At 43.7% G+C, this 24,689-nt stretch overlaps 1 protein-coding gene across 1 annotated transcript in view; it reads left to right on the forward strand.

The window, feature by feature from the left end:
* The window catches only part of LOC104293461 (autism susceptibility gene 2 protein-like), a 264,670-nt gene that overhangs the window by 91,776 nt on the left and 148,205 nt on the right, over window positions 1–24,689 (forward strand). The window contains exon 2 of the mRNA XM_009892964.1: window positions 15,239–15,448. Coding sequence (XP_009891266.1) covers window positions 15,239–15,448 — 210 coding nt within the window. The remainder of the gene's footprint in view (window positions 1–15,238; window positions 15,449–24,689) is intronic.

Here is a 24,689-nt window from a genome sequence, read left to right on the forward strand (position 1 = left end):
GTCAGACATCCCTGCTGCCTGTTAAGTAAACACAGAAAGCATAGATTATCAGTTAAGAGTATCGACAGCATTTCAAGTGCTATCAGAGAACATTTAATTCAGTTTAATTTTGTGATAAATCTCATGTTTAATCCTCTGGTTGCTCTGTAATCATGTCTCTATTGATCTTTTCTGAATGACTGCATGCAGTTTAATAAACTTTGCCATTAACCCAAGCTTTCTAAAGGGGGAGATTGATTCCAGTATCAAGTCTGATAGAACCAATAAGCACCTGAACATCATTAAATCTGTCCATTATTAAACATTTGCATTAAGATCAAAGTAAAAGTGTAGAGGTGAATTTGCAGCTTATTAGAGAAAGAGTTTGCGATCAGAAAGTCTCAGTATGTCAGTCAAAATCAGCAGCAGTTTTCAGCCTGGCTGATTCAAGCTGACACCTCCTTTCATTTCTTATTTCTCAAATCCGTCTTTCATCCTATTGAGCGACCTCCTTCCCTCTTTTCCCAGCCATAATTATATCCTTTAATTTATTCCATCTTTTTCGCTCCAGGCATTTGTTTAGGCCAGGTTTTTGAGGTCATTTTTGCCTCATAATAAAACCACAGAGTTGGGGTGGTTTTAAGTGTAGGTTTGGATTTTCTGTCCTGAACTTCTTTTATAAGGAGCACCCTAGTTTCAGGAGATGTAAAATATGCTAGGGAATGGGGGGCAGGTTATAGAGCTAAAAAAAAGGGATGACCTGCTCAAATTCTTTCTGCGAAGGCCTGCTCCTACCACTCCTTGCAGGAGGTGTCTCACGCACTCCAAATGCCAAAGTGCGTTTGTCAATTTGGCCGGGAACCACAGGGCTATGTAGGAGCATTGCTTGCGTAGGAACTTCATACCGGCTGGATGGCATTGAAGTGAAGCACCTGTGTCTGAGGGTGCATTGGTGGCCTTGGGAGCATCTCTGTGTCTCTGACGTTGGGCAGGCGAATGGACCCTCCAAACGCAGTGAGTCTGACTCTCGGGAAGTACGAGGGAAGAGAGGACTGGCACAGGCTGACAAGATGCCGTCTTTTGTGCAATTTTGCTGTCTGGTATTCTGCCAAAGCAGTGCTGCTCTGCCGGAGGAGCGGGTAGGGGATGTTCAAATGCTATGGGAAGCTTAGAAAGGAAACGGTATGCAGTCTCTTCTTCCCTTTCCCCACTCTTCATTGCCGTGCAGGCATCAGTTCTCAACCCGCAGGAGAAAGAAGGGTCTTTATTGATTTCAAAGACTTGTGTGGAGGGAGTTGCCGGTGGGGGGAATGATAGCAGGAGAGCGCTCCTCGTGAAGCAGAGACACTGGCTCGGGACAGGGGAGGAGGATGCGGGGAGCTGGTGGTGAGGGAGACGGGAGGAAACTGATCCTCCTGGAGAGGGACAGAGATCAAGAGTTGTCTGGAATTAGGATGAAGAACAGAGAAGGGGAAATGCTGTGACCCCTCAGTGTTAGGGAGGGGAACGGGACATGCAGGGAGCCTACAGGTGTGGGAGGGAAAACCAGGGGAAAGCAAGAACCAAATACATACACATGCAGCTGAGCCACAACAGTGAGGCTGTCCTGAAAGAAGGGCAGAGAAAGGGAGATGTGGATGCTCTTGTCTTCCTGTGAGAATGATGGAGAAGAGACAAAAGACTTTCCTATCCCACACATCAGCTGGAGGAAACCAGGGAGATGCAAGTAGGTGCCTGGCAGGAGGCTGGAGGAAGCCCTGGGTGGGGAGGTGAGAAGGAGCGAGAGGCTGGGAAGAGGCTGCAGCAGTCCCGCAGGGTCTGCCCCAGGGACACGCCGGCTCTGGTTGTTGGCCTGGTGAAGCTGAAGGGCCACAGGGGCTTGGAAGATGAGAGACTGACTTTGCTACTTCTTACAAAATGAATTAACGAATAGCGCAAGCCCCGAGATGTTTCGTGGTGAGTAGCAGTTGGACACTGTTATATTTCTTATCCAGAAGATGGCTGCCTGGATCTAGGTCTGGCCGGAGGGAGATGTGCCAACTGCTCCTGAACCCACATCACCTTTGCAGTGTCTTGTTTGCTTTTTCTAAGCATGTGTGCAGCCCTCTTTGATCCATTTACCTCTTTAAGTATTTAGCATTACAAGGCACAGATGAAATAGTATGTGGTTTTACTTCCATATTACAGATGAGCACTGCTGCACGGGAGGGCTAAAGGCCCAAATTCTCAGAGCCATTTATTTCCTTTGGAAAACCAGTCAATGGGAATTAAATAGTTTTAGGCCTCTGAATACCCGCTTTGTGGACTGAGGCTTAGCTTTCTGCTACAGGTCACAGAGAGAGTCGGTGCAAGATCAGGAATTTCAATATATGTCTCCAAGTACCCACATGAATAACTTCCCATCTCGGTCTGGCCAGCTCTAATCCTGTGCCTGGCAGGGTACAAGTTGTGATAAGATCAGACAGGAGAGATTTGGATACCGGCACCAACAAGCAGCTTAGAAAACAAATCTTTATTAGCAAAGGTTTCCTTCCAAGTGCAGACTGATTCCTGCTTACGGTTCTAATTCTCTTCAACATATTCCATAGCTCTCGAGAGATGCATTGCAGAGCTTTATCTGCTTTCTGCTCGAGGCAAGTTTTTACAGAGAGACAGCAGTTCGGATGCCTTCTACAGAAGAAATGGTTACAAGTTCAGTCGAGACAGCCGGGTATACGATAAAATGTGGTTTGAATGTAAGTATTGCTCAAGCACTATGATTCACAGTTTTTGTAACTCCTCACAAGTTTGCTGGAGGCATTAGCAAAGCTCTTGACTCAAGATACTCTGTTTTGGAACCGGACCCCCTGGCTGTGCATCCCTACCAAGTTAAATTTGTAGCTTCTAGGTGGCTATAAACAAGAAATAATATAGAAACTGCTTTTCCAGCCACTGAATAGCCCTGAATACCCAATGACACTTCAGTTTTAAAAGATCTATCCACAAAGTAGCTTAAAAAAGTCGAGTATTTGTAGAAGACATCGTATTTTCAGCCACAGCACAACTGTAAGGGAAATTTTCTTTTCCTCTGGTGTATGAGGTAGCTTTACAGGGTCCGTGCCCTTTCATAAAACTGAAGAACGTAGTCATCTCTGATTTTCCCTTTTTATTTATTCATCCTGTCTTCCATGCCTGTTTAACTGGGGGCTCCGTATTCTAAATACAGGATGGAAGGGAAAAACAGTGTTTCCCCTTGTAGGAACTGCTGAATATACTTGATGGTTTTGTGGGTGATGCCACGTAGACTTTGGAGCATCCACTGACCTAAACCTGAAACAAATGCTTTGTTGGAAGAATGCGATGCATTAGCAGAAGTGGAGAAATAAAGATAAAAAACATGTGTGGCGTTTATCCAGTGGGTCTGATTCTCTGCATTTGGTACGGTGGCTTATACCTTTGTAAAGTAACAACAAAATAGTCCTGGTATTTATTTCATCTGTGTATGTGAATGAGGACTCTTGAGATAGGAGCGACTTATATCTGCTTTGTAAGTGGTGCGAAGGACAAGGCAATGATAAATCTGGTCTGTTATGCTAAGCTGTGCTTCTGAACTGCAGAGAGGGGGATTTGCCAATGATCAGCACTGTACAAGAATGTAATCCCTCTGGTTTTTTGATCATCAAATTTATCTTCACTGTATCTCTTTCCTAGGGGAAGAATAAGCCAGCAAATGGAAAGGTTACATATTGCTCTATTTCTTAAACTTTTGTTCTTTACTATTTTTTTCAGCCTGAATACTAGAAGGAGGTTTCTTTTGCAGATTGGAAGTTGAACCATTGTTTCTCCCCCACCCCCACCCCCCCACCCCCCAAATTGCACAAAAGTTCTGATCCTTTTCCTAATGAAGAATACTACCAAGCTTGCCTTAGGACCAGAGGACCACATCACTTATCTGAGCTCTCTTTCTCTCCCCCCTTATTTTCTAATCACTGCTCTTTCATTTGAAAATCTGCCTTCATCAGTCTTTTGTGTGAGGTTGTATGCCACATGCCAAGAACAGCGGTAGAGTTAAATGGTTCCCAGAGAAGGAGAAAGAAAATCAAGAGGAATATGAGACAGTAGGAGCTTAGAAGACAGAAAAGCTAGTGTGTTAAGTAGTTCGACTTCTTGACCTACAAGATGGAAAAGATTTGTTTCAAAATAGATTTTTATTTTGAAAAGCTCAATAATTATAACCCATTATTATGTGGAGGTTTCTGGTTTGGTTAAAAAAATGTGCATTTGGAGCATTTACCATCTGGCATAATCCCCAAGTAGTAGTTCTAATTCTGTCCTCCTCCTCCTTGCTTATTTCTGTATTGTCTGACCAAAGAGCTGTGTTTGTCCTGCTTGCTTGCATGTGCAGAGGGATGCCTCCGGTTTCCCTGCATACCTTACGGCTTCATTTGTGATACAGGAATAAATTATGTGGATGTTTCAAACTCTCCCTATATAGCACAGTTTCCTAGTTGTTTTTACCTATGTTGTCTCAAGGTGGTTTCTTTGTCTCGACTTCTGGAGGGCAGATTTTCCGGTCTAGTCTCGAGGCTGCCATGGCGAACCTCTTCTATGCTGTCCCGACTCCATTCCTTTCTGTGGCCATGGTATTTTAGTGAGTATCATCAGACCTTTAGAATACACTGGACTTTTCCTGGTGCTGTGCCAATTCTTCCACAAGACAAGGAATACAGAGGTGCTTCTGATTTGATTTACAAACCATAATACATTTTTTATGAATGCTGAGTGCTGTGCTAATGAATGGTGCCAGTGCGAGAGCCTGGAGGCTGAAGTCATCTGTTTAGCCCTAGTGCAGGAATAGCAGGGATGAGAGCCGTCTGAGCCCACATCCATTTACTCTAACCCTACCAGGAAGGGGGAGGATACCCTTTAAATGTAAGATTTATTGGCACACTAACTCCTTGGCCTCAGTCCGTGGCCTGCCAACGAAAGAGCCGTTTGAATTATTCAGCGAACACCATATGTATCTGGAGAACGGAGGAGCCCACAGTCAGGCTCGTGCGAAAGGCTCCGCTGGAGGGAGATACGATTTCATTGCCGAAATCTCCTGGTAAAGTTGGCAGGACACTGGGCAAAAATAAAGGACTGATGCTTTTGGCCATGGAATAAACAAAGTTAAAAGGGGACATATTCTTTACCTAAAGTATTGTTTAAGAAGGCAATGTAATTTGGTCAGAAGACAGTATGTGTATTTTATATGCAGATTTTGTACAACTACAGATACAGATGTGCCAAATTTTTATATTTGGAAGAAAGTTTGAAATTTAAAAAATTACTTCATTCCAAATCAGAACAAAAAGTGCAAATTAGAAAATGATGTGAAGGAAAAAATAATCCAGAAGTTTCAGTGTAGAATTGAAGAGTTGCTAAATTATTTAGACAAACCGAAATTATTTGTGTTTCATATTACTCAGTGTGGTACTCGATAACTCTTCAGCTGGATTTTCTCCACCATGAAAATCCCATTTTTCTAGGGATTTTTTTTTCTAGCAAAATTTCCGGCCCTGCTGTGACATGAAGCCGACCCTTGAACGGAGGCGCAGGCACCTGCGTGATCCGTGCACAGCGCCAGCCTGTGCCTGCCGGCGAACGCGCTTCTGCGTCAGAGCAAGACGTTGCTGCGCGTGGCTCGACTATATCGAGTAACAGTGCTGTATACAAATATGGGATCATTACTGTAAATGGCAACCGGTGTGTTGTGCCACGGGGAACAAAACAAATTCACCTTTATTTTAGGAGCTCCTCAGTGCTGCTCTCTCTGCCTGATCTATAATCGTGACTGAGCAGCGCGAGAGCAGTGAAGCCCTCTTTGTTGGCGCGAAGGTTTAAAGCAAGCATCCCTAGGGTCTCTTTTTCTCACCACACCCCTTTTTATTGCTTTTCGTTCCTCAAACAAAAAAAAATAAACACTTGGTGAGAATGTGGCAGTGCTGCTCGTGGGGCATATCACGCGCATTTATTTAAGGCCCAGCACTGTGAAATAAACCCAGGGACAGTGGGAATAGATTTCCTTTGGCTGCAGGGGCTGCATACTGTCTGGGCGGTCTCAGGGATGTATGTTCTGTAAAGTGTGTCTGGGATGGAGTGGTGTGTTACGGGCAACAGGCCTGTTGCGTTAGAAGCACTCGGCGTCGTGCCCTGCATTCTGCCGGAGCTCGTGCTCGCGCAGCGGCGATGGGCCCGAAGCGCAGCCGGCGCGGGCAGGCACAGCCCGCTTCGCTCCCAGGTCTGCCCCGGGGGCTTTGCAAGTTGTAAAGGTTGTAGGTGTACAACAGACAGGTACTTATCAAAGATGATTTGAAAAGTTTGAAAGATTGTACATGCGGGAGTGGGAGGGAACATGGAAAAGACTATTCCAGATGGCTGTGGAGGGGACAGATTTCTTGCGAGGAAAGGCTGATATTTCAGACAGCGTATACTCAAAAAAGGCAGAGTCACGCATGTAACGAAGGCAGATGATTTAGTCAAATCTTCAAGAAAGAGGTAGCTTTGAACTTTGCTCCCAACTTGTGTAAGATCTAGAAAAATCTCCAGAAAAAACATGACAGGACTTCCAGGCTGGCAGAAGCAGGGTGGAGTGAGAGGTTCAGGATCTCTTTCATTTGGCAGGAGTACACAGGTTTCTGGCTAAATCAGTCTGAGCAGAGTCAGCTGTGTGTGCTTTGCCTTCTTCAAACCCAGCCAGCCTCAAGAAACACAGTTGAGTGGCTCTGTAATATAAGCTGGCATTGCTCAGCGTTTTCTTGACATTAGTTCCAAGAGGAGTTTTTTTCCTAACTCTGCAGAGACTCCGTTAATTTGGATGACTCTTCTCCCCAGCTGTAGTGTGGTACGGTATAGTATTTTGAGAGATGAAACTGAGAGGGGAGGATAAAGCTGACAATACCATGTCATATTTGAAGATAATTAAATATATGGATGGCGATCAGTTGCTCTGATATTCATCCTCAGGTATTGCATCAGTTTTTCCCAGCTTTGATTTCATAGGGCCTCTTGGGCTCAACGACTGGCATTGTACTCTTGCATGGCAGCTAAACGTTTGTTTTGTGCAGCATGTGTAGGCTTAGCGAATGCTATGAGAAATGTTGCATGAGACTGGCCATTTTGCTTTTCAGCTAAGTTGCTACCACTGTTTTGTAGAACTGGGCACCGTTGTTGAAATCTTATTTCCATTCTGCTGTTGTCAAAGTTGGTGTGTAGGAGTAAGTTTTAATCTTTTGTACTCAAATATTTGAATAAAATTTCTTTTTAAACATGCTTTTTATCATGTCAAGGGAAAAATTTGAGTGTATGCTCATATTCAGCAGTCTCAAAACAGAGAAGAATGAGTTTAAGGATTTTGCAAAAATCCCATTGAATGCAGTGAGGCTTAGACATGCATGGACATGTAATTAAATGGGAAAAAGTTGTTCCGGTGAGGCAAAGAAATAATATCATGTAGTCTGTGTGAACAATCACAAAGGAACAACGCAGATCTCATTTGAAGTACCAACTGTCACACATTGTTGAGAAATAGAGTGCATCCGAACACACGGTATGCTGAAGGAAGGCATGGTCTGTTGGCTGAACTTACGAACAGGGAAGGGCATTTATTTTGCTGAGTAGAATACTTCTTTTAGATTACTTCCTTAGGTCTAGTGTGTTAGGAGAAGTCAGTCACAGTTTATTTGTGCTAAAGAGTGACCGCTGTCCCACTAGAACAATAAACAGTGTAAAATCTAAGCAGAAGAGAGTTGACAGCCATATATTCTTTAAATAATGCTAGGTAGGACACAGTTCAGAGTGTACAACCACGGCTGAGTGGAGGAGTTGGACAGGATCCCTTGTTTCCGTTTGCCTGATGTGTGTATGCAGCAGGCAGCGGTGTATTTAAGTTCCTCCAAAATGTTGGGGTTTTTTTATTTATGTGGCTCTTGTGTTTTTATGAATTGTGATGCCGCTGTTAATGATGGCCTGCTTCATTTCTTGAAGATCCAGAAGTCATTTACTCAAACAGGTCCGCCTTGCCCTGGAATCGGAGACTCCCCTCTCGCCTGTTACCCACGCTGGAAGGTGTACGGCGAGCGAGAGGACTGCAAGACGGTTTTCTTGTGTTGATATGAGTTGAATGTAATTAGGGTGCAGTTTTACTTCTGCCTCTATCTTGTATTTAGTGTGTGGCACTGAGGGAGGCTATTGCACTACATATTTTAGAAACCGTCATTACCAGTGTCCTTAGGTGTGGTGCTTACGAAAGGCTGATTTGCAGGAGTGCTCAGCACTCCCAGTAGCTGCTGAAATCGATGAAGGCTGTGCTTCATTAGATAAAGTGCTCTGTAGAGCTAAGTTCTCCAAAAAAATCAAATCTTAGATGCTTCCTAATGGGTGCTTAAAATTAGCAGACGTTTTTTGGCCTGAACGTGTCAGGACTGTTGTTGCCACCTATGAAAAGGGAATAGTGAAATACCTTTATCTGGCTAAACAGCTCTAAAATAGGTCATTGATGTTTGTTGAGCATCTGATACTATAGTGAGAAGCTGTATAAAAAAGCCCTTGAGGAAATTAATAATAGTGCATTCAGAGGAGGGCGTGAATGGAGTGTAAGTAAACAAGTTTTAGATCCACATGTGGGACAAAGAGGAGAAAACAAGATCCTGAGTGGCTGCTCATTAGCTGAATACCTTCCATTCTGCACAGGGAAATAAGAGCATGCGATTGTGTAATTAAAGATTGTATCATGACGCATATGCACAAGAGGGCTGAATTAAGGTGGTGGTTGCAGCCTTAATCTTGGCCTTTAATAACTTCCAAGTCCTTGACTTCATAACCTCAATAATGTTGCTTTAATGTAGTTTTTTGTGTGTAATTTAAATCAGCAGCACCTGAAAAGGAACCTTCTGTTTATCAATGTTATTGTTAACAAATGATTTCGGGATGAAAAATCAAAGCAATCTCTTTGCTACAGAAGCGCTTTTATAAAAGGTATCTCAAGCAGACAGCGACTTGCTTTTCTATTGTTTTGCCTTCATCTGTAATCCCCACGTAGCGGCCCGCAGCCTGCTACAGCGTTCCATCGGCGGGCTCTTGCACAACCTTTTTTGCACAACACTGAACCACTTTGTTTGCAGATTCCAGAGAGATGCAGGAGGCAATGGATTGTAATTTTACGAAAACAAAGCAAACAAAATAAGATTAAACAGTTCTGCAGAGGTCTCGTGACTTGAAGAAATTGCTGGGCTTCGCAGATGGGCTGCTGCGCCCACTGTCGTTGACATTGTGGCTCTCTTCACCCGTCCCTTGTGTCCTAAAGTAGCGTAATTTCCACCATTTGAGAATCCTTTTCTCTTTCACATTGCACTTTATACCTGCCTCTCTTTCTCCCCGGTGGCTTTTTAAGATTGTTTGTAATTTTTTCCCCTAGATAAATGCTTTTGAGGAGCTAATGGTGCATTCAGAAGAATACACAGTGCATTTAACTATCTTATCTGGAGGGAAACGAATGACTATTATAAACATCTCCTTTTATTTTCTGATATTGAAAGATTGCAGGGACGAGTCAGTGCATTGTTTTCAGACCTTTACATCTTGTTACTGCCAGAACTAAAATTATGAAACGCATGTGAGAGGTATTTAAGTTTTAGTGCATTTTGTTCCATCAGCTATAAAAATTCTTCTCAAAGGTAACAGAAAGCACAGTATGAGTCAATAAAGACTGTCAAGGTGCGATAGCAAATTTGAAACCCTCAGACTGACATAGTTTCCTGATTCTGAGAGGGTTTGGGATCAGTTTGTGCAGCGTGCTGTGTGTTGCTCTACTGGATTCCCAGCTGACCATACCCACTGCGCGCTGCTAACGAAGCTGCAGTGTTTCTCTCAGCTGTACTCTCTGGGCATCTTAATTTCTTGCAAGCTAAACTGTTGTAAAAAATTATTTCAGCTAATATGGAGGTGGTGGGTGGTTTTGTCAGTGGTTTTGTTTGTGTGTTTGTTCGTAGGAAGCCCTTTGGCTGCTTCTCGCTTCTGCTCCCGTACCGTCCCTGGCCACGGAGGCGCTTCTGCAGCCGACAGCCAGTGCCGAGGGGCTGAGTCTGGGTTACAGTCGTGTCCGTAACTTGGAAGGAATTTCCAGTCAACTTTTGTAGCTAGTGAAAACGTATTTTTAATTTTTTTTTCCCCTTAATTGGCTTTTTCCTTCTGCACTAGTGTTCCTGATGAAACATGACTTGTCTGTACCTTGAAAGTAGACAAAAGGCTCCAGAAATTCCTTTCTTCCAAGTCTGTTGACAAGGATGCTTGGATGTCAGAAGAGTGGACAGGGGCAAACTGGGAGATTCAAGCTTGCTTTCCTAATGATTTGTGTTTTAAGTGGAGCATTACATTGACGTTTCATGACTGTTTAATAATTTTGGGGTTTGAAAAGTGTCTTATTTCTTTATACTAAATTTTATTGTTGGAGTGAAGGATAAATTGTTGGGCTCTGATAAAGCTGTTGTGGACTTCAGCAAGAACCTGAGGAGCAAAACATTGGGATATAGTCGTAGACTGAGGCAGTCATTATTTGGTTTTACTGGCCCTGCTCTGTAATCTACTTTTGTTTTTAATAATCAGTTTTTAAAAGTTGCACTTTACTGGGGTCATGTTGAGTGCGAATTCAGAAAGTAAGTTCTTGCAATGCTGGAATGACAAAGACAATCCACAGGGATGACTTGGAAAGATGAAGGCTTGAAATTCCTGAGCGGCACCTGAAATTTTCATCCAGAGAAGTGCCTGCAGTGCATTTGCTGCACAGTGCATTTACAGCGTTGCTTTTCATCAGGTGTTCCTCTAGAAAAATCCTGTAATAAGGGGCGGAACAGAGTTCCTGTTGTTTCCATGTAGTTTTAAGTCGTCGTGGTTGGGAGGGTGCCTGGAGGGCAGGGGCCGGAGGAAAGGGCAGCAGTGGCAGACTGGCTCTCGGGTGAGATTCATGGGGGTGAAGTGTGTACCCCGCAAAGCAGTGTGTAGCACTGCTCGGCTGCCCTCGAGGTTCTGATTTATAATTAATGAGCTGTCATTTACATGGCAAGAAGATGGGCTCTCCTGAAATAAATCAGGCATTGCTCCCTGAAAGCTTAACACTTGATGAGAATGCAGTGTGTCCTTCAGGCCTCCTACCTCAAGAAATTATCTGATGTACCCACGGAGGCAGCGTCTCCTCCCCTCACCAAATGCAGGGCCTGGATTGAAATTGTTAATTTTAATTGGAGCTGAGATGATTGCAGTGCCACCCCATCAGGCTTCAGCAGCCCTCCTGCTCGCTGACGTCGCGGCAGGAGTCTGTTCAGCATGGGCGGCTCTTCTCCGCTATGGCACGTACAGCGGTATCAGGTTGATTAATGTGCCCAATAGAAATAAAACAAATGGAAATTTTTTTAGATTATACAGTACACTCATAAATATTAATGCACTTTTGCATTGAATTGCATGTAATTACATATTTATACATTTAAGTCACCTTCCTGATACACTTAAGGCACTTTACTGATGAAAGATATCTCTGAATAAGATGGTTTTAAACCATGCCTAATATGTTTGTAGGATTTATTTAATAATGTGTGGGCTTGTATGCTGGCAGGAGAGGAGAAAAACCTCCATTAAAGTCTGAATGTGTTGTTCGCAGGTCTGCTACTTAGTTGGAATCGACTCCGTGGGTAGCTGCTGAAAAATACGTCTCGACATGAAATATTACTACATCTCCTTATCTATGTAGATAAGGTCTGTGCAGTCCTGTCACCTTAGAGTAATTACAGCTTATTACTCTAATCATGATGATGCCTGAAGTCTGTAATTAAGATTGTGCTGGCTAATGTACTAGCACACGGCATGGTACAGCTATTGTCCTATCTAAACAACAGAAAGATAAAAATTGGATGAGGGAGAAAGGGCAGAGAGTGGGGAAGTGATTTATGCAGAGCCGCGGTTCCCAGCCAAGCGCCGCCTCCGCCGAACCCAACAGCGTCTGCGCAGACAGGATCCGTGCACGTCCTCCACGGCCTCCTGTGCCGTGCTGCTGTACCGACGGTGCGTCCGCCGCAATCCCGGGCAGTTTGCACCCTCAGACATGAGGATCGACGCCCCGAGTGATCTCTATTCAGCCAAGTTTTAATGCATCCTATCCACTTGCGTCTAAGCTTTTATTCTTTTCACATGTCCTGTTGCCGTCCAGTCTGCAGATGAAGAATTTAATACCTAGTTCTGTATACATATATATTTTAAGGCCAAATTGTATATCTGTTGAAAGCAATGAGAGGTTCTACCGTACAATGCGATAATACAGGGGTTTGACCCACAGCACTCTGTAATTTTCTCTGCAGTGATGTCAGCTGGTGAAAAACAGACGGCTGATTTGGAGGAACGTGGTTGTCTAAACACCAGTCTTTGTGTCTAAATGTCATAGTAAGCCCACCCACCAAACTGGATTTAAGGCCTGCTTTCACAATTTGCAGAATATGGAGCTCCCTTTCCTCTCTTTGGTTATGAGCAGAAGAGGCACCTTATTTTTGGAGATTTCTGCAAATTGTTCCTTCTGTCTTGGAAGACACATTTTCATAGAGTTTGCAGAAGGCTTTGTGAAACTGCAGCTAACCTTTCCTCTAGGTGTATACGCGGATTCTATCATCCCGGTTCTGACATGAGCTAAACTTTGCTTTAGGTGTATCGTGACAATTCGCGAAACTTTATGATGTTGGCTAGAACGTGGGCTTCTTCTTCTGGAGGAGATCCCAGATATGCCCATAGTGATCTGCAAAATCGGACCCATCTTAGACCCTCCTTAAAGCTATTGGGAGCTAGTAATTTCTTGATGGCGGCGCTAGACCCATTAGACATTTTATAAGTTTCTGGAAGCCTGCCACTGCTTCATTTACATCCCTAGCTGAGGGGGAAAAAAAAATAAAATAAAAAAAAAATAATCCCACAAAAGCTATTTAGTCATTAGGAGAATATTTCTTTTCTAGAAAGTTTCCCTTTCTTCACTCCTTCAACCTTTCAAATTTAGAGTGAATCTCTCTTAATAGCATTTCTATCTATGAATGCAAGCTCTGTGTTTTAACAGGAGTCCTGTGCAGTGCTATTCATAAGGCACTGGGGTTTTTGATACGGATCTGAAAAAAATAAAGATTTATGTTTATCGTTAGCAGCACGATGATACTTATCTTAAGGCATAAATCAGTTCTATGATAAAATATCTCAGTGTTTCAATGGAGTGCATTGAACAAGTTGTAACTCTGGTGCTCTTCTGCTGCGTTGAAGTTGCTCTGCGGGAATGGCAGCGTTTTTCCAGTTTAGTTCACAAAGTGTAGCTGAATAAATGCAGGAATTGCTGTGCCAGTTGCTCTGCAGTTGTTATCCAGGAGGTCAACATGTGTTTGTAGTTGCTATTTTATGAAGCTATTGACGGTGAGAATTGGTGAAATAGTAACCATAATAAGACACCTGAGCATTTGCCATCGTGCGGTTGTGGCATATATCTAAATCTAAAACCTTCCTGGGAAAGGAGACAGAAGGTGTGCTCAGGAAAGTGATTCTTCTTGCTTTATTTTACCTTGGGCTTGCTCCATCAGATCTCTCAGCTTGTGTACAGCGCTTTTCACAAGGAGAGCTCAAAGCATGTAATGATGATCGGTGCTACCACTGCCTCTTTTTTTTAATAGCTGGAGAAACCAGAGAAGAGACACATGATGTTCTTAAAATACCGATCCTGCTTTAAAACTAAGGGTGCTAAAGATTTTTTTCATAAGCTTGGATAAAGCTCCTAACTTTTCTGATACGAGTAACACTGTGGGGAGAAAAGCTTAGGATATTTCCCACGGTGTCTTAGGTGAAGAAAAGTTAGAAAAAGTGTCTTACAGCGTCCGTTCCACGCTCCCTTCTTTAACACTTGTAAAATTATTCTTTTTACCAAATATCAAATTTGAACGTTGACTGTCTTCTGTTTAATTAATGTTCTCATTGGTTTTAGTTATGAATTTTGTGAAGCTCTTGTGTTTTAGATAGGCATTTAGGCAGCATTCTTTAATTAAAGCCAAACTGATTTTTGCCTTTAGGCATGGGGGTTTTTTGCATTAAAAGATGGCATAATTTGAACCTCAATCTTTTTGTGACACAGGGATCAACAGCCCAATTTCTTTCCTGCAGTCGGTTATAATTTTAAGTGACAATAAACAGAGGCATGAAGATATACAAGATCATATAGTACTTGATGGTAGGGCATGGAGAGCTTTTGGTCAAAAGAGCCAGGCATGTTAGTAAAGTAGGCTTGAACTATTACATTATTTAAGTAATATCCTTCTTATATGGAAATACTGTACTCCTACATATGGAGTTCTTGGAGTGGATGTGACTTAGCAAGTTGTATTTATTAGATGCCCAATATGCATTGCAATTTTCACCTTTCCAATAGCTTCTAATTCTTCTCTCCCAATGACCTTCCAGCCTCCTCTTCCTCTGCCTTCAATTTTGTGTTATTGGAGACTTTTTTTTCAAGTAATGTTTATTTGAAACAAAAATATGAATTCTGTGTGTCGCAGGTTTTCAGTAAGAAAATACAGTAGCTGTAGGCTAAGTGACAAAACTGGTGTTTGTTACAAGACTTGAATGTTTTTTATAGACATACATGGATTCTGAGGTTTAAAGAAGGGTCAGTAACAAAGTTTTCAAACACAAGCTGCTGCTTCCCCCCCCCCAACTGAGATTTGGAAATCTTCTGCATAGATCAGGCTTGAGGGAAACATCCACTGAAGCCAACTGAGATTCGTTGGCTTTAATTGGATTTAGGTCAGCTCTTGCCTTGTCCTGTCGCACACAAGAAATAATACAAATGAATGTGAAAAGCCAAGCCTCGTTTAAATCAAAGACGATTGTTAATTTAAACATTATAAACATATGCTGTCTTCTAAATGCATGCTTACTTGATCTACAAGATGTGTTTCAGAATTATGAGGTTGATGGTACGAAAGCTGTAGGAGTATGTGTCTGCTTCTCTGCGCTCGTTTCATCTTAAAGATTTTATTTTGCATTTGCCTATCTTTTGGTTACGTGGACGCCAGTGAAGACTGCTTTCTCCTCTTCTGGTGACTGCAGCATTGCCTCGAGAATGCTTTGCTGGTCACCTAGAATTGCTGCTTAAAGAGGGCGACCAAATGAGAGCCGTGTCTTAACCTCTGTGTTTTTCTTCTCTTCCTTCCCCCACTCCCTCCCTCTGCAGAAGGACATAGCTCTGAAACCTCAGGAACGCGTGGAGAAGCGACAGAATCCTCTAGCCAAGAAGAAACGGGAAGCACTTACCAATGGGCTGTCGTATCTTCCGAAAAAGAACAGACTTCACCACCACCAGTACAGCTCCGACCGAGAAAATGATCGTAATCTTTGTCAGCACCTGGGGAAAAGGAAGAAGATACCCAAGGGCCTGAGACAGGTGGGAGCCGAGTTGCCCGTGGCGGGGAGGGAGGGCTTTGGCTGTTGGTACATGGTATGGATTTCTCATTTTGGGGGATCACTTGTTTTAATCCCTTCATAGTTGTTTTATTCTTGGGCTCTCGGATGCTGCTTGGTACCGTGTCCTGGTGCTAGCAGAGATTAATTGAGTGGGAAAGCAAGCAGCGTATTGATGCTAGAGCTGAGTTGATTAATAAATGCGCAGAGGTTGGAAGAGCATTTCATAGGCTGGCTGTGAGACTGTCAGGGCAAACAAATGTGGTCTGTCTATTACACTGTTAGGCCAACTTTGTGCTATAAATATGCCTTCATGTCTTTAGACTTTGAACGCAGAAGCATAAGACCCCCTTGAACATCAAGGGCAAGGTGAGGTAATTGCGAGAGGGGCAGCTGTTAATCAAGACAAAGCTCTAAGACTGATTACATGTGAGGAGCTCATTTGTAGGATGTCAGTGGTACTGGTGTGTGCTCTTTTGGGTGACTAATCACCTACCCGTGAGCAAGAACTTCTTGCCTTCCCAACACCGGTGTTCCCTTACTGCCGTAGCTGTGGCGCACGTGTGACAGAAGTGAGCAGAGAGCATCCAGGGTGGCAAAGCTTCAGGCTGGAAACCTGGGACTCCTGTTTAGGGCTGTGCAGTGTTGTATTTCTTGTTTTTTAAAAAAGAACGCGGGACAAGTGTGATTTCTCTGGTGAGCAGGATGCAGAAAAATGAGCCATGTTTTGCTTTTTTTGAATAAATATCCCTTGTGTGTTTGTCATATGTTAAACACTGAATTACAGCTGGGCGGTTTAAGTACAGCACACGCCTGTATGGCCGTTTGGCTCATTGTCTGTAAAACTGAAACCTAATGTAACAGTAAAGAGGTCAGTTTTGACCTAAATTTGAGTGATATTAATGACTCTTTAACCAAAATTGATATGTCTAATGGAGATGGTGATATTCATTGAAGGAGTCTTCATCCTTGTTTGGTGCAAATCAAACATTGCTTTGCAGAGAAACTTTTAGCAAATAGTGAGAATTCCCTGCTTCTCATTTTGTGAGCTCAGGGAAATGGAAGGAACATTGAGGATGACAAGTATATTCACGTGTATTCAGTTTTGATGTTCAGAGTTGCAGAAGCAGGTAAAAAAATATGTTTTCATGATTATTTTTAAGCCTACACTACGTATAGAAATAAAATAAGAGATTATACAGTGCTTCAGAAAAGCAAAGAAATTGTAAAATGCCGATTCCACACTACCACACCCATTAAAGGCATTTCTTCTAATTTAATTTTACTTTGTATTTCAAAGGGAATGGGGAAACTCTTCAGGATAGCTGATGCAATGGTTATGTTACAAGCAGATTTTGAAGGTTGCTGTGTTTCCTTGCCTGTTTTCTGTGTTCACCTACGTGGTCTTCGCTCTGTTCCTTTTTAGGATGTCAAATGGTAAATGTATCTGCTCTGTGCAGTACGAACTGGCCTTCGTAAAAGCTGACTTCTTGCACTATTTGATTCCCCTGGCATAGCTTACTGTCAGGTGAAACCTTTCTGCCCGGTACTTAAGCTATGAAGGAGTCAGCCTCGCTGCTGATGGAGGTTATTTGTGAGGTTATGTTTTTAGGAATAAATATACACTGGCTTGGAAGGTATTGAGTTGACAAATGTCGTAGAAAATGGTTTTCCTTTTAGCTGATAAATCTGAGCACTCTGCTTAATTCCTGAGGGATAAGGCTGAGAGGAAAGTATCTTGCTCAATATAAATTTAATACATTTGGTAGGGGTATAGCTCCTTAGATAAGAACATTTTAGTCTCATGAACGGTTTAGGTGCTGACAAATCCAAGTGGCTTTGGCACTTAGACGTGGAAAAAAGATGTCATGGAAAAGACTCTAAAGCTTATTTGAAAAGACGTGCCCGCAACCTTTATATATAGTATTTCTGGTAAGCGTTTTCTGTTTCCTTTCAAGACAAATGGTGAAGACCTCCAAAAGAGGAGGGAGCTGGTAAGTTCTGAGGATGGTTTTCTCTGATTGTGTAACACTGTTCCTCCTAGAGTGACTCTTGGCTGCACGCTTTGGGTTTGTTTCCCCACTCAGCTCCATCCCACTGAATTCCCGGGCTCTCAATGGGAAGTACAGTTGCTTATCAGCCTTCTCAGGTGACAAACCAAGAACTGGGGCCACTGTGTTTTGTGCTTGGCAAATTAAGGAGTCCAAAGCCAATTAAAGTTCAGTATGCCTCTGGATATGGTGTCTTTGCTATATTAGGGCTATATATTTTATAGGTAAACAACGTATCTTGTCCCTGTGGTCCCTGGAGGAATCCTGAATTGTCACATGGGAATATTATAATTGGACGGCAGGATGCAGTCTCAGTGCTGGCCTGAGACCTGGGCTGCAGTCCGTCCCTGTTGGGAAATGTTTTATACCCGCAGATCTTGTTCGTTGTTTTACCAGTAGTTAACAGGCCTGTCTGATACGCCTTTCTGTGAAATCTGTTATCTGCTGCAAGTAACTCTCACATGCAGGATTTACGGTATGAAGCTCCCTTGTCAAACAGATTTAGTTGAAGTCAGCTATTGGAAGGACTGCTAATTAGTTTTCAGAGAAAATCCTTGCAGTATTCATGCAGGTATTTATCCAGCTATGCTTAAATGCCTACAGGTTTATTGAAATCCAGAAAATGTGAAACTGTAGGTTAATTAAGGCTCGTATTTTACTAGCGAGAAGACTTTTGAACTCTGCTTTGTGAGCTTTTATAAATGTACTTATTAAATGCCTCAAGGAAATTTTAGTTGGCGTTAAGCAAACATAAGACTCATCAGAATATTTCTCCAGCGTTTTAAATTTAATTTCCTTTACGTTAATTGGTGATGGTGTGTTTTTATGTGTTTTCTGTAAAAATCATTTGGAAATCTTAAAGTGAACATTTTTAAACTAGTGAAAGGTTGGCAGAAATTTTTAAATAGTTCTTAATGAGTTTTTATTCCTCAAGGTTTGAGCAGAGTGGGGCACACTAGGAAACAATGAGTTTTCATTGTAGAAGGAGCATTGAGAGAACTTTGATAGTGAGAGGGAAGGACTGTTTCTCTTTATTCAGTGGGGGTGTGTTTTGGAAAGAGCAGAAGACGTTGACTTTTGCTACCTCTACTATTTCCTTCATTGTTTTCTTTATCTGTTGGGAGATTCAGATGCCTTCTTGCAGAAAAGGATCGTCTTCAGGAGATGCTTCTAAAACAGCAATCTGTGTGCTGGGCAAGTGGTATCTTAGCTGGCTTATGTATACATGAGAGCCAACTGCTCCCGGGCTCCACCTTCACCGGCTGATTTCACAGGCGCTTGCAGAATATCAAATCCCAATCCCAGGTAGCGTGTGAGTGCCAGGAAGGAGACAAATTGGTAATAAATAAGGGGCAGATGAGGAATAAGGGGAAGAAACTCATGATGGAGAGATGAATTAGGAGGTAAATTTTAGTGAGATAAAGGAAAAATGGGAAGAACAGCAAAAAAAGATACGCCGCTGACTCTGGCAGTCATCAGCTACAAGCATCATAAACTATTAGCTTTAACCTTGTAGTCCATTACATGAATCAATTAAAGGGGAGGGAGGGAAGCATTGAAGTTTTTCCTTCTCAGAATTAAGTCCGCGGTCCCCTTGGCAGTCTCGCCCTGAATCTATACAGCTTAAATTTGAGACTGCTGAGGCTTTTGATGGCTGATCTGGATGGCCACTCTTGTCCCTCATCATCGTGGCTTGCGAACATCATGTCGTTAATTGTGTTGCAGATTTAGTTGTAGCACACTTGTCCTCTGGTGCAGAGGTGCTTCAGTGCAGCAAACTTGTGGTGCGGAGGGTGAAATAACCGTTGCGTGAGCTGCATTTAATCACTCTTACTGTTGGCAACGGCTTTTGCACACTCTTAGACAAGCCTGCACATGACAGGTAATGAGAGCGGAGCGGGAGGTGGGTGTTAGCTGTATGGTTTGTGGTGACATTGGTTGGGGAGCTGAGCAGATGGGTTTGATTGTCACCGGCAGTGTGATTCCAGTGAGAGCTGACTGTGGTGACAAGCGATTTACAATGTGCTATTTACAGTTTGGGTTTGCAGTCTCTCAATGACATCTGAGTGCTCTTTAGCAACTGCTTTCATTACTGCTTTTCTAAGAGCTGTTAATTGAAAATGAAATTGTGGGTGGGCTTTGGGAGTGCACTAGCAGCTACAAGTATTCTGTGCAACCACGGAGAACTGCTTAATTTCTTTGACTCCCAACTTGTAGATCTGTGCAGCACCAAGGGAAAAAAGCCATATATATATTTGTGCAGTGTGAGGTCAGACACCTCGGAAATACTGCATACAACCCGCACGCACCCGGAATGAGTGATAAAGGCTTGAATCTCCTTTTACGTAGCTGCTGTGATTTGGGATTACCTTCCTGGCAGCCAGTGGATTTCAGTGACTCTGAAACTACTGAAGATGAGGAAGGAGCCCGGGCTGTGAAAATAGCTGGGGCAGGGCAGCAGAGGGGTTTGCAAGCCCTGCCGGCTGCCGTGGGGCTGGTTGTGCGCTGGTGGAGGTCTGGCTCTGTACGACTGATGTTAGAGGCAACCTTTCTGCCCACTCGTCGAGCTCCGGACAGCGTTGCACGCCTTTAGGAGTCGTACCAGCGAGGCATCGGGTCAGCAGCGGTACTGCCATGCATAACGGAGATAACGTTTCTTTCCACACTGTTTGTAAAGAGAGAGGGGATTTAAATTTTTATTTTAATGTAATTTCGAAGTGGTTGTGCTGGTGTTTGAAAATAATAGGTTTGCGGTTTGTTGCAGCCTACACAGCACGGTTTGATTATGTGCAAGTGTTGCCAAAAGGTCTAAGTCACCCCAAGCAAGTGTTGGAACAGGACTTTGCAGGGGGCACTGGGTTAACGAAACTGCCGGCTCCGTGTTGGTGTTGTGTCATCCAAGGGCATTGTTTATTTGGATTTCTTTGTCAATCCACCTTATTAACAACAGTTAATTTGGAAATTAAACTATGGAATGATGAAAAAATCAGATTACAGCCCTGAAAATATAGCAAGGGCCGTACACAGGTAACCGTGCTGTGAGGTTACGTGACGGCGTGAGTGGCTGTCATAACACCGTGGAAGAAGATGCTTGTGTGGTAAAGGGAGGTAGGTGGGTTGGGGCTTTGAGAAGCCTTTGTAGGATGGAAGAGGAGGAGCATGTCTGTGGGGTTGTGCGCAGGTCCAGGCTGAGCAGCGTGGTTTTTCGGAGGGGTAAATGTTACACAAGGGTGTGCGTATGAAGGGATATGCCCGAAGAGGGGGCCCGTCGTGTGGATTAATGTCACCTGTGTCTGCTAATGTCCAGCTCGGTGTTATCTAGTCTGCTATCATTCTGTTAAAACGTTGAGTGCTTCATGCTGGCCAGTCGGTAATTTCATCCTTGAAAGGGAACCACGCGTTATTTTGCACACACGCGCAGTGTGGGGATTTCGGTATGGGTGAGAGAGCGCGTGTCTAAAAGCCGGGCTGCTCTTCAGTGTTCCCTCTTGTTTCCCTCTCAGAAACCGCCATTGGTGACAAACAGTGCTTGAATTACAAGCGTTTTGTGATTCTCAACTGCTGTTTGCTTGTGATCAGAGGCCACAGAAATCTCCAGCTGCACTTAACCCGCAGTCACCATATCCAGTGCGTCATCTGTGAAGGCACCCAGCTGCTCGAAAGCATCCAAACAACTTCTGGGCCCTGATAATATATAATTGAGCTCACTGGGCACAGAAAAGATTGTTGTTCTCTATAGAAAGGACTGAAAAATGATGTGTTGCTTCGTGCGCCTGTTGTTCCATGCTGCACATCCCCCCCAGGTTTAATGAAGTTCCTGAATAGGCCCTTTGGATTCCTCGCAAACAGACACAAAAACAGGCACATAATGTGGAATCCAGAGCCATTCACAAAACCGAGCGCGATGACAGGATGCGGCTAAGGTTTTCCGAGCGAGGCGAGGAGCTGGGCTGCGCGGCACGCCGAAGCAAACACCTGCATTCATTGATCAGCCGCTCGTAGAAGCTGCCACTTTAGGGAAGATTTGCCTGCAGTGACGTGTCACAGGCAGTTCCCCCCCCTTATAATCACCAGTTTCACCTGCAATTTTTCAATAAGCTATTGAATTATACCTCTCTAAATGATACACTGCAAATCCAGCGGGCCCTAATTGCTAATGATGGTTCTGAAAGACTTTCATTTGACTGTAATTAGGTTTGCAAGCAATCAGCTGCCCTTATCAGAATTGAAAACACATATAATGTAAAATACGGGCTGGTGGGAATGTAACGTTTTCTTAAAAGGAGGAGGGAAGAGGAAGATGTTTTATTAGCAGAAGCTGTGACATATTTTAACACCTTGAAAACATCATGTGTGAAATTAATTCTGTTCAGTATTACACCATCTGGCAATGTTATTGTTCTGTATATATTGCCATGTAAAGGGCGCTTTTTTCGTCTGGGTATGAGCCTGCATTTGAAATAGGAATCATGAGTCAAATTGATTACTAAGGATGTTATCCCTGCTAGATAGGTTAAAAATACATGTTGGGAAATCCCAAGGACTCAAAATGGCTTCCCCACGGAAAGCTTCACTTGCGGGGCTGATGAAATTGGAAGGAAAGAAAGGGCCTTGTTTTTACCGTGCCCCTCTCCTGTGAAGGAGTATGTGTGCTCAAAGGTACGAGAAACTCTCTCCAGGTATTGTTTATTGAAGCTGCGGTAGAAGATGCCCGTATCTATCTGTGAGAGCTAAGGGGCGTTAGCAGCTTGTGTCTTCAGGCTTCAGTGTAGGCACAGAGATCCCCCCCTGCACAGATGCAGAAGAATAGAAGCTTAAAATATGGTTACAATCTGGTGTTTGCCTACTCTGGCTAAGATATCGGCTGCTTGGCAGTGTGGCCGGTCTCTTAACCAGGACTCAAACGTGGGCATTCATACCTGATACAATTATCGTGATAGTGTTACTTCAGGATAGTAGAGCTTGTACAGCCAAGGCAGAGTGTGGAAGAATTTGGGTCATATCTCGGAACAGGAATAAATGGTGGGTGAGGAGAGGCTGAGAGAGTTGGGGCTGTTCAGCCTGGAGAAGAGAAGGCTCCGGGGAGATCTTATTGTGGCCTTCCAGTGCCTAAAGGGGCTACAGGAGAGCTGGGGAGGGACTTTTTACTGGGGCATGTAGTGATAGGACGAGACGAGGGGGAATGGCTTTAAACTGGAAGAGGGCAGGTTTAGATGCAACATTAGGAAGAACTTTTTTAGTTTGAGGGTGGTGAGGCACTGGCGCAGGTCACCCAGAGAGGTTGTTGAGGCCCCATCCCTGGAGGTGTTCAAGGCCAGGCTGGACGTGCCCTTGGGCAACCTGGGCTGGTGGGAGGGGTCCCTGCCCAGGGCACGGGGGTGGAACTGGATGATCCTCAAGGTCCCTTCCAACTTAAACCATTATGTGATTCTGTGATTCTACGATATTGATACCTCCCATGTTTCTCTGACGCCGATGGTGTGAACTGATTGCACCTGGGATGCGGCAGAAGGCTCCTCTGCCTCCTCTGCTTTCCCCTGCCATTGCTGTTGTGTCGCGGCTGATCAGGCTTGTAAGAAACTGAGCAATGTTGGCATGTTTTGATTTCTAATGCAAATTTTGCCACCGCTTTGCGATCTGCCCTGCTACATCTCACTTCGTCTTTTGGCTCCGGTTTATGCAGCTGTGAAATGGAGTTGCCAGAGAGATGTCACCACCCTGTCACCAGACCAGGTAACGCTGCTGGGAGAAAGCGCCCCTGTGTGTACCGCTCACCCACTCCGTCCAGTGTAACAGAAACTCCCAGCAAATTCCCAACTGAAAAAAGATTAGAAACAGTGGCTTTTGGGTTAACCTAATTATGTTAATCAAGTAGATATCTTGAGAATAATAGTAAAAAAAATTTACTGTGCATGGAGCAGTTATTGTCTCCCAGGATTATCTTCTTTCTTTTAATGTTGGCACCCTACTTTAATTGAAAACTTAAATGATTATTAAAGATGCTGTATTGGGAAGTGAACGATATTTTAAATGTGCGATGCAATCAATTGCTGTCTTAAAAGTTCCTAAGCATGTTACCAATAAGGAATTAAGCAAGAAATTAATTTCGACTGAGGCTGCTTGGAGATAAATTAAGCTCTATCTTAAGTGATATAAGACAGTATAATAAAGTGACTGTATTCAAGTAAAAAAAAAAGAAATCTTCCAGTACTTCTTAAAAAATTTTTTTGTATTCTACAAATAACTTAAATCTAAGCCAAGACTTCTGACCTATAGGTTTGCTTGTGTTTTAACTGGCAGCATAACCGTTCATCCTCAAATTTTCTATGAAAAAATTGAAGTGTTGAAGCTACATTTTTTAATTCTTCTTTTTTGCTCCACGAGCTCTGTATTCACAAAGGGAGGAGGTGTAAGAGTGATGTATTTAAATGTGGCTGTAGCATCCAACAGCGCACTTGTGGGCGTGCGGCATGTTTCTGGTGCAGGATGGTCAGCAGGCACGCGAGGAGCAGCGCTCCGTGCGCTGGTGCGGTTCCCATTGGACCCCCCGGATGGGCACGGGGAGGCTGTGGTACCCCGCTGCAGGGTGGGAAGAGCCCTGGGAGCAGGAGAGCAGCCTCAGGGGCGTCTCAGCCTCCTGCGTGACGCTTGGACTCTTAGTTAGGCTTTTGTAACCTTAGGTCCAGCTCCTGAGTGCCGTAACTCCACGAATTCGGGAGCCCGGACCTAGGCTGTGTGCTTAAAAAAAGCATGGGAACACTTTTAAAGTGTCAGTGAACAACATTTGGTGGAACCGTTCCCCTACCAAGGAGTGTGGAAGGCTCCCTAGTTTGGCCTTTCCACAGGGAAGACAACAGGCAGGAAAACGAGGAAATTCCTTGAATTCAGTAAGTGGGGTATTTTCCTATCCCTTTGTAAACTGAAGGCAGTGCTCCTGCTTTGGTAGCTGCCGGGTTACAGCCCCCCTGGAGAGGAGGGAGGCCGTGATTCCCCTCCGTCTGAACAGCTGCGTTTTTGGCTGAGATTGAGATGAGATACATCTCAATACAATCATTTTGGCTGATTTTGGATGAGATACATCTCTCATATGGAGAAAGGCTGAGGGACTTGGGTCTCTTTAGTCTAGAGAAAAGAAGATTGAGGGGGGATCTTATTAATACATACAAATACTTA

Source organism: Charadrius vociferus, unplaced genomic scaffold, assembly GCF_000708025.1.
Source record: "Charadrius vociferus isolate BGI_N301 unplaced genomic scaffold, ASM70802v2 scaffold699, whole genome shotgun sequence".
In the NCBI taxonomy this organism is placed as follows: Eukaryota; Metazoa; Chordata; class Aves; order Charadriiformes; family Charadriidae; genus Charadrius; species Charadrius vociferus.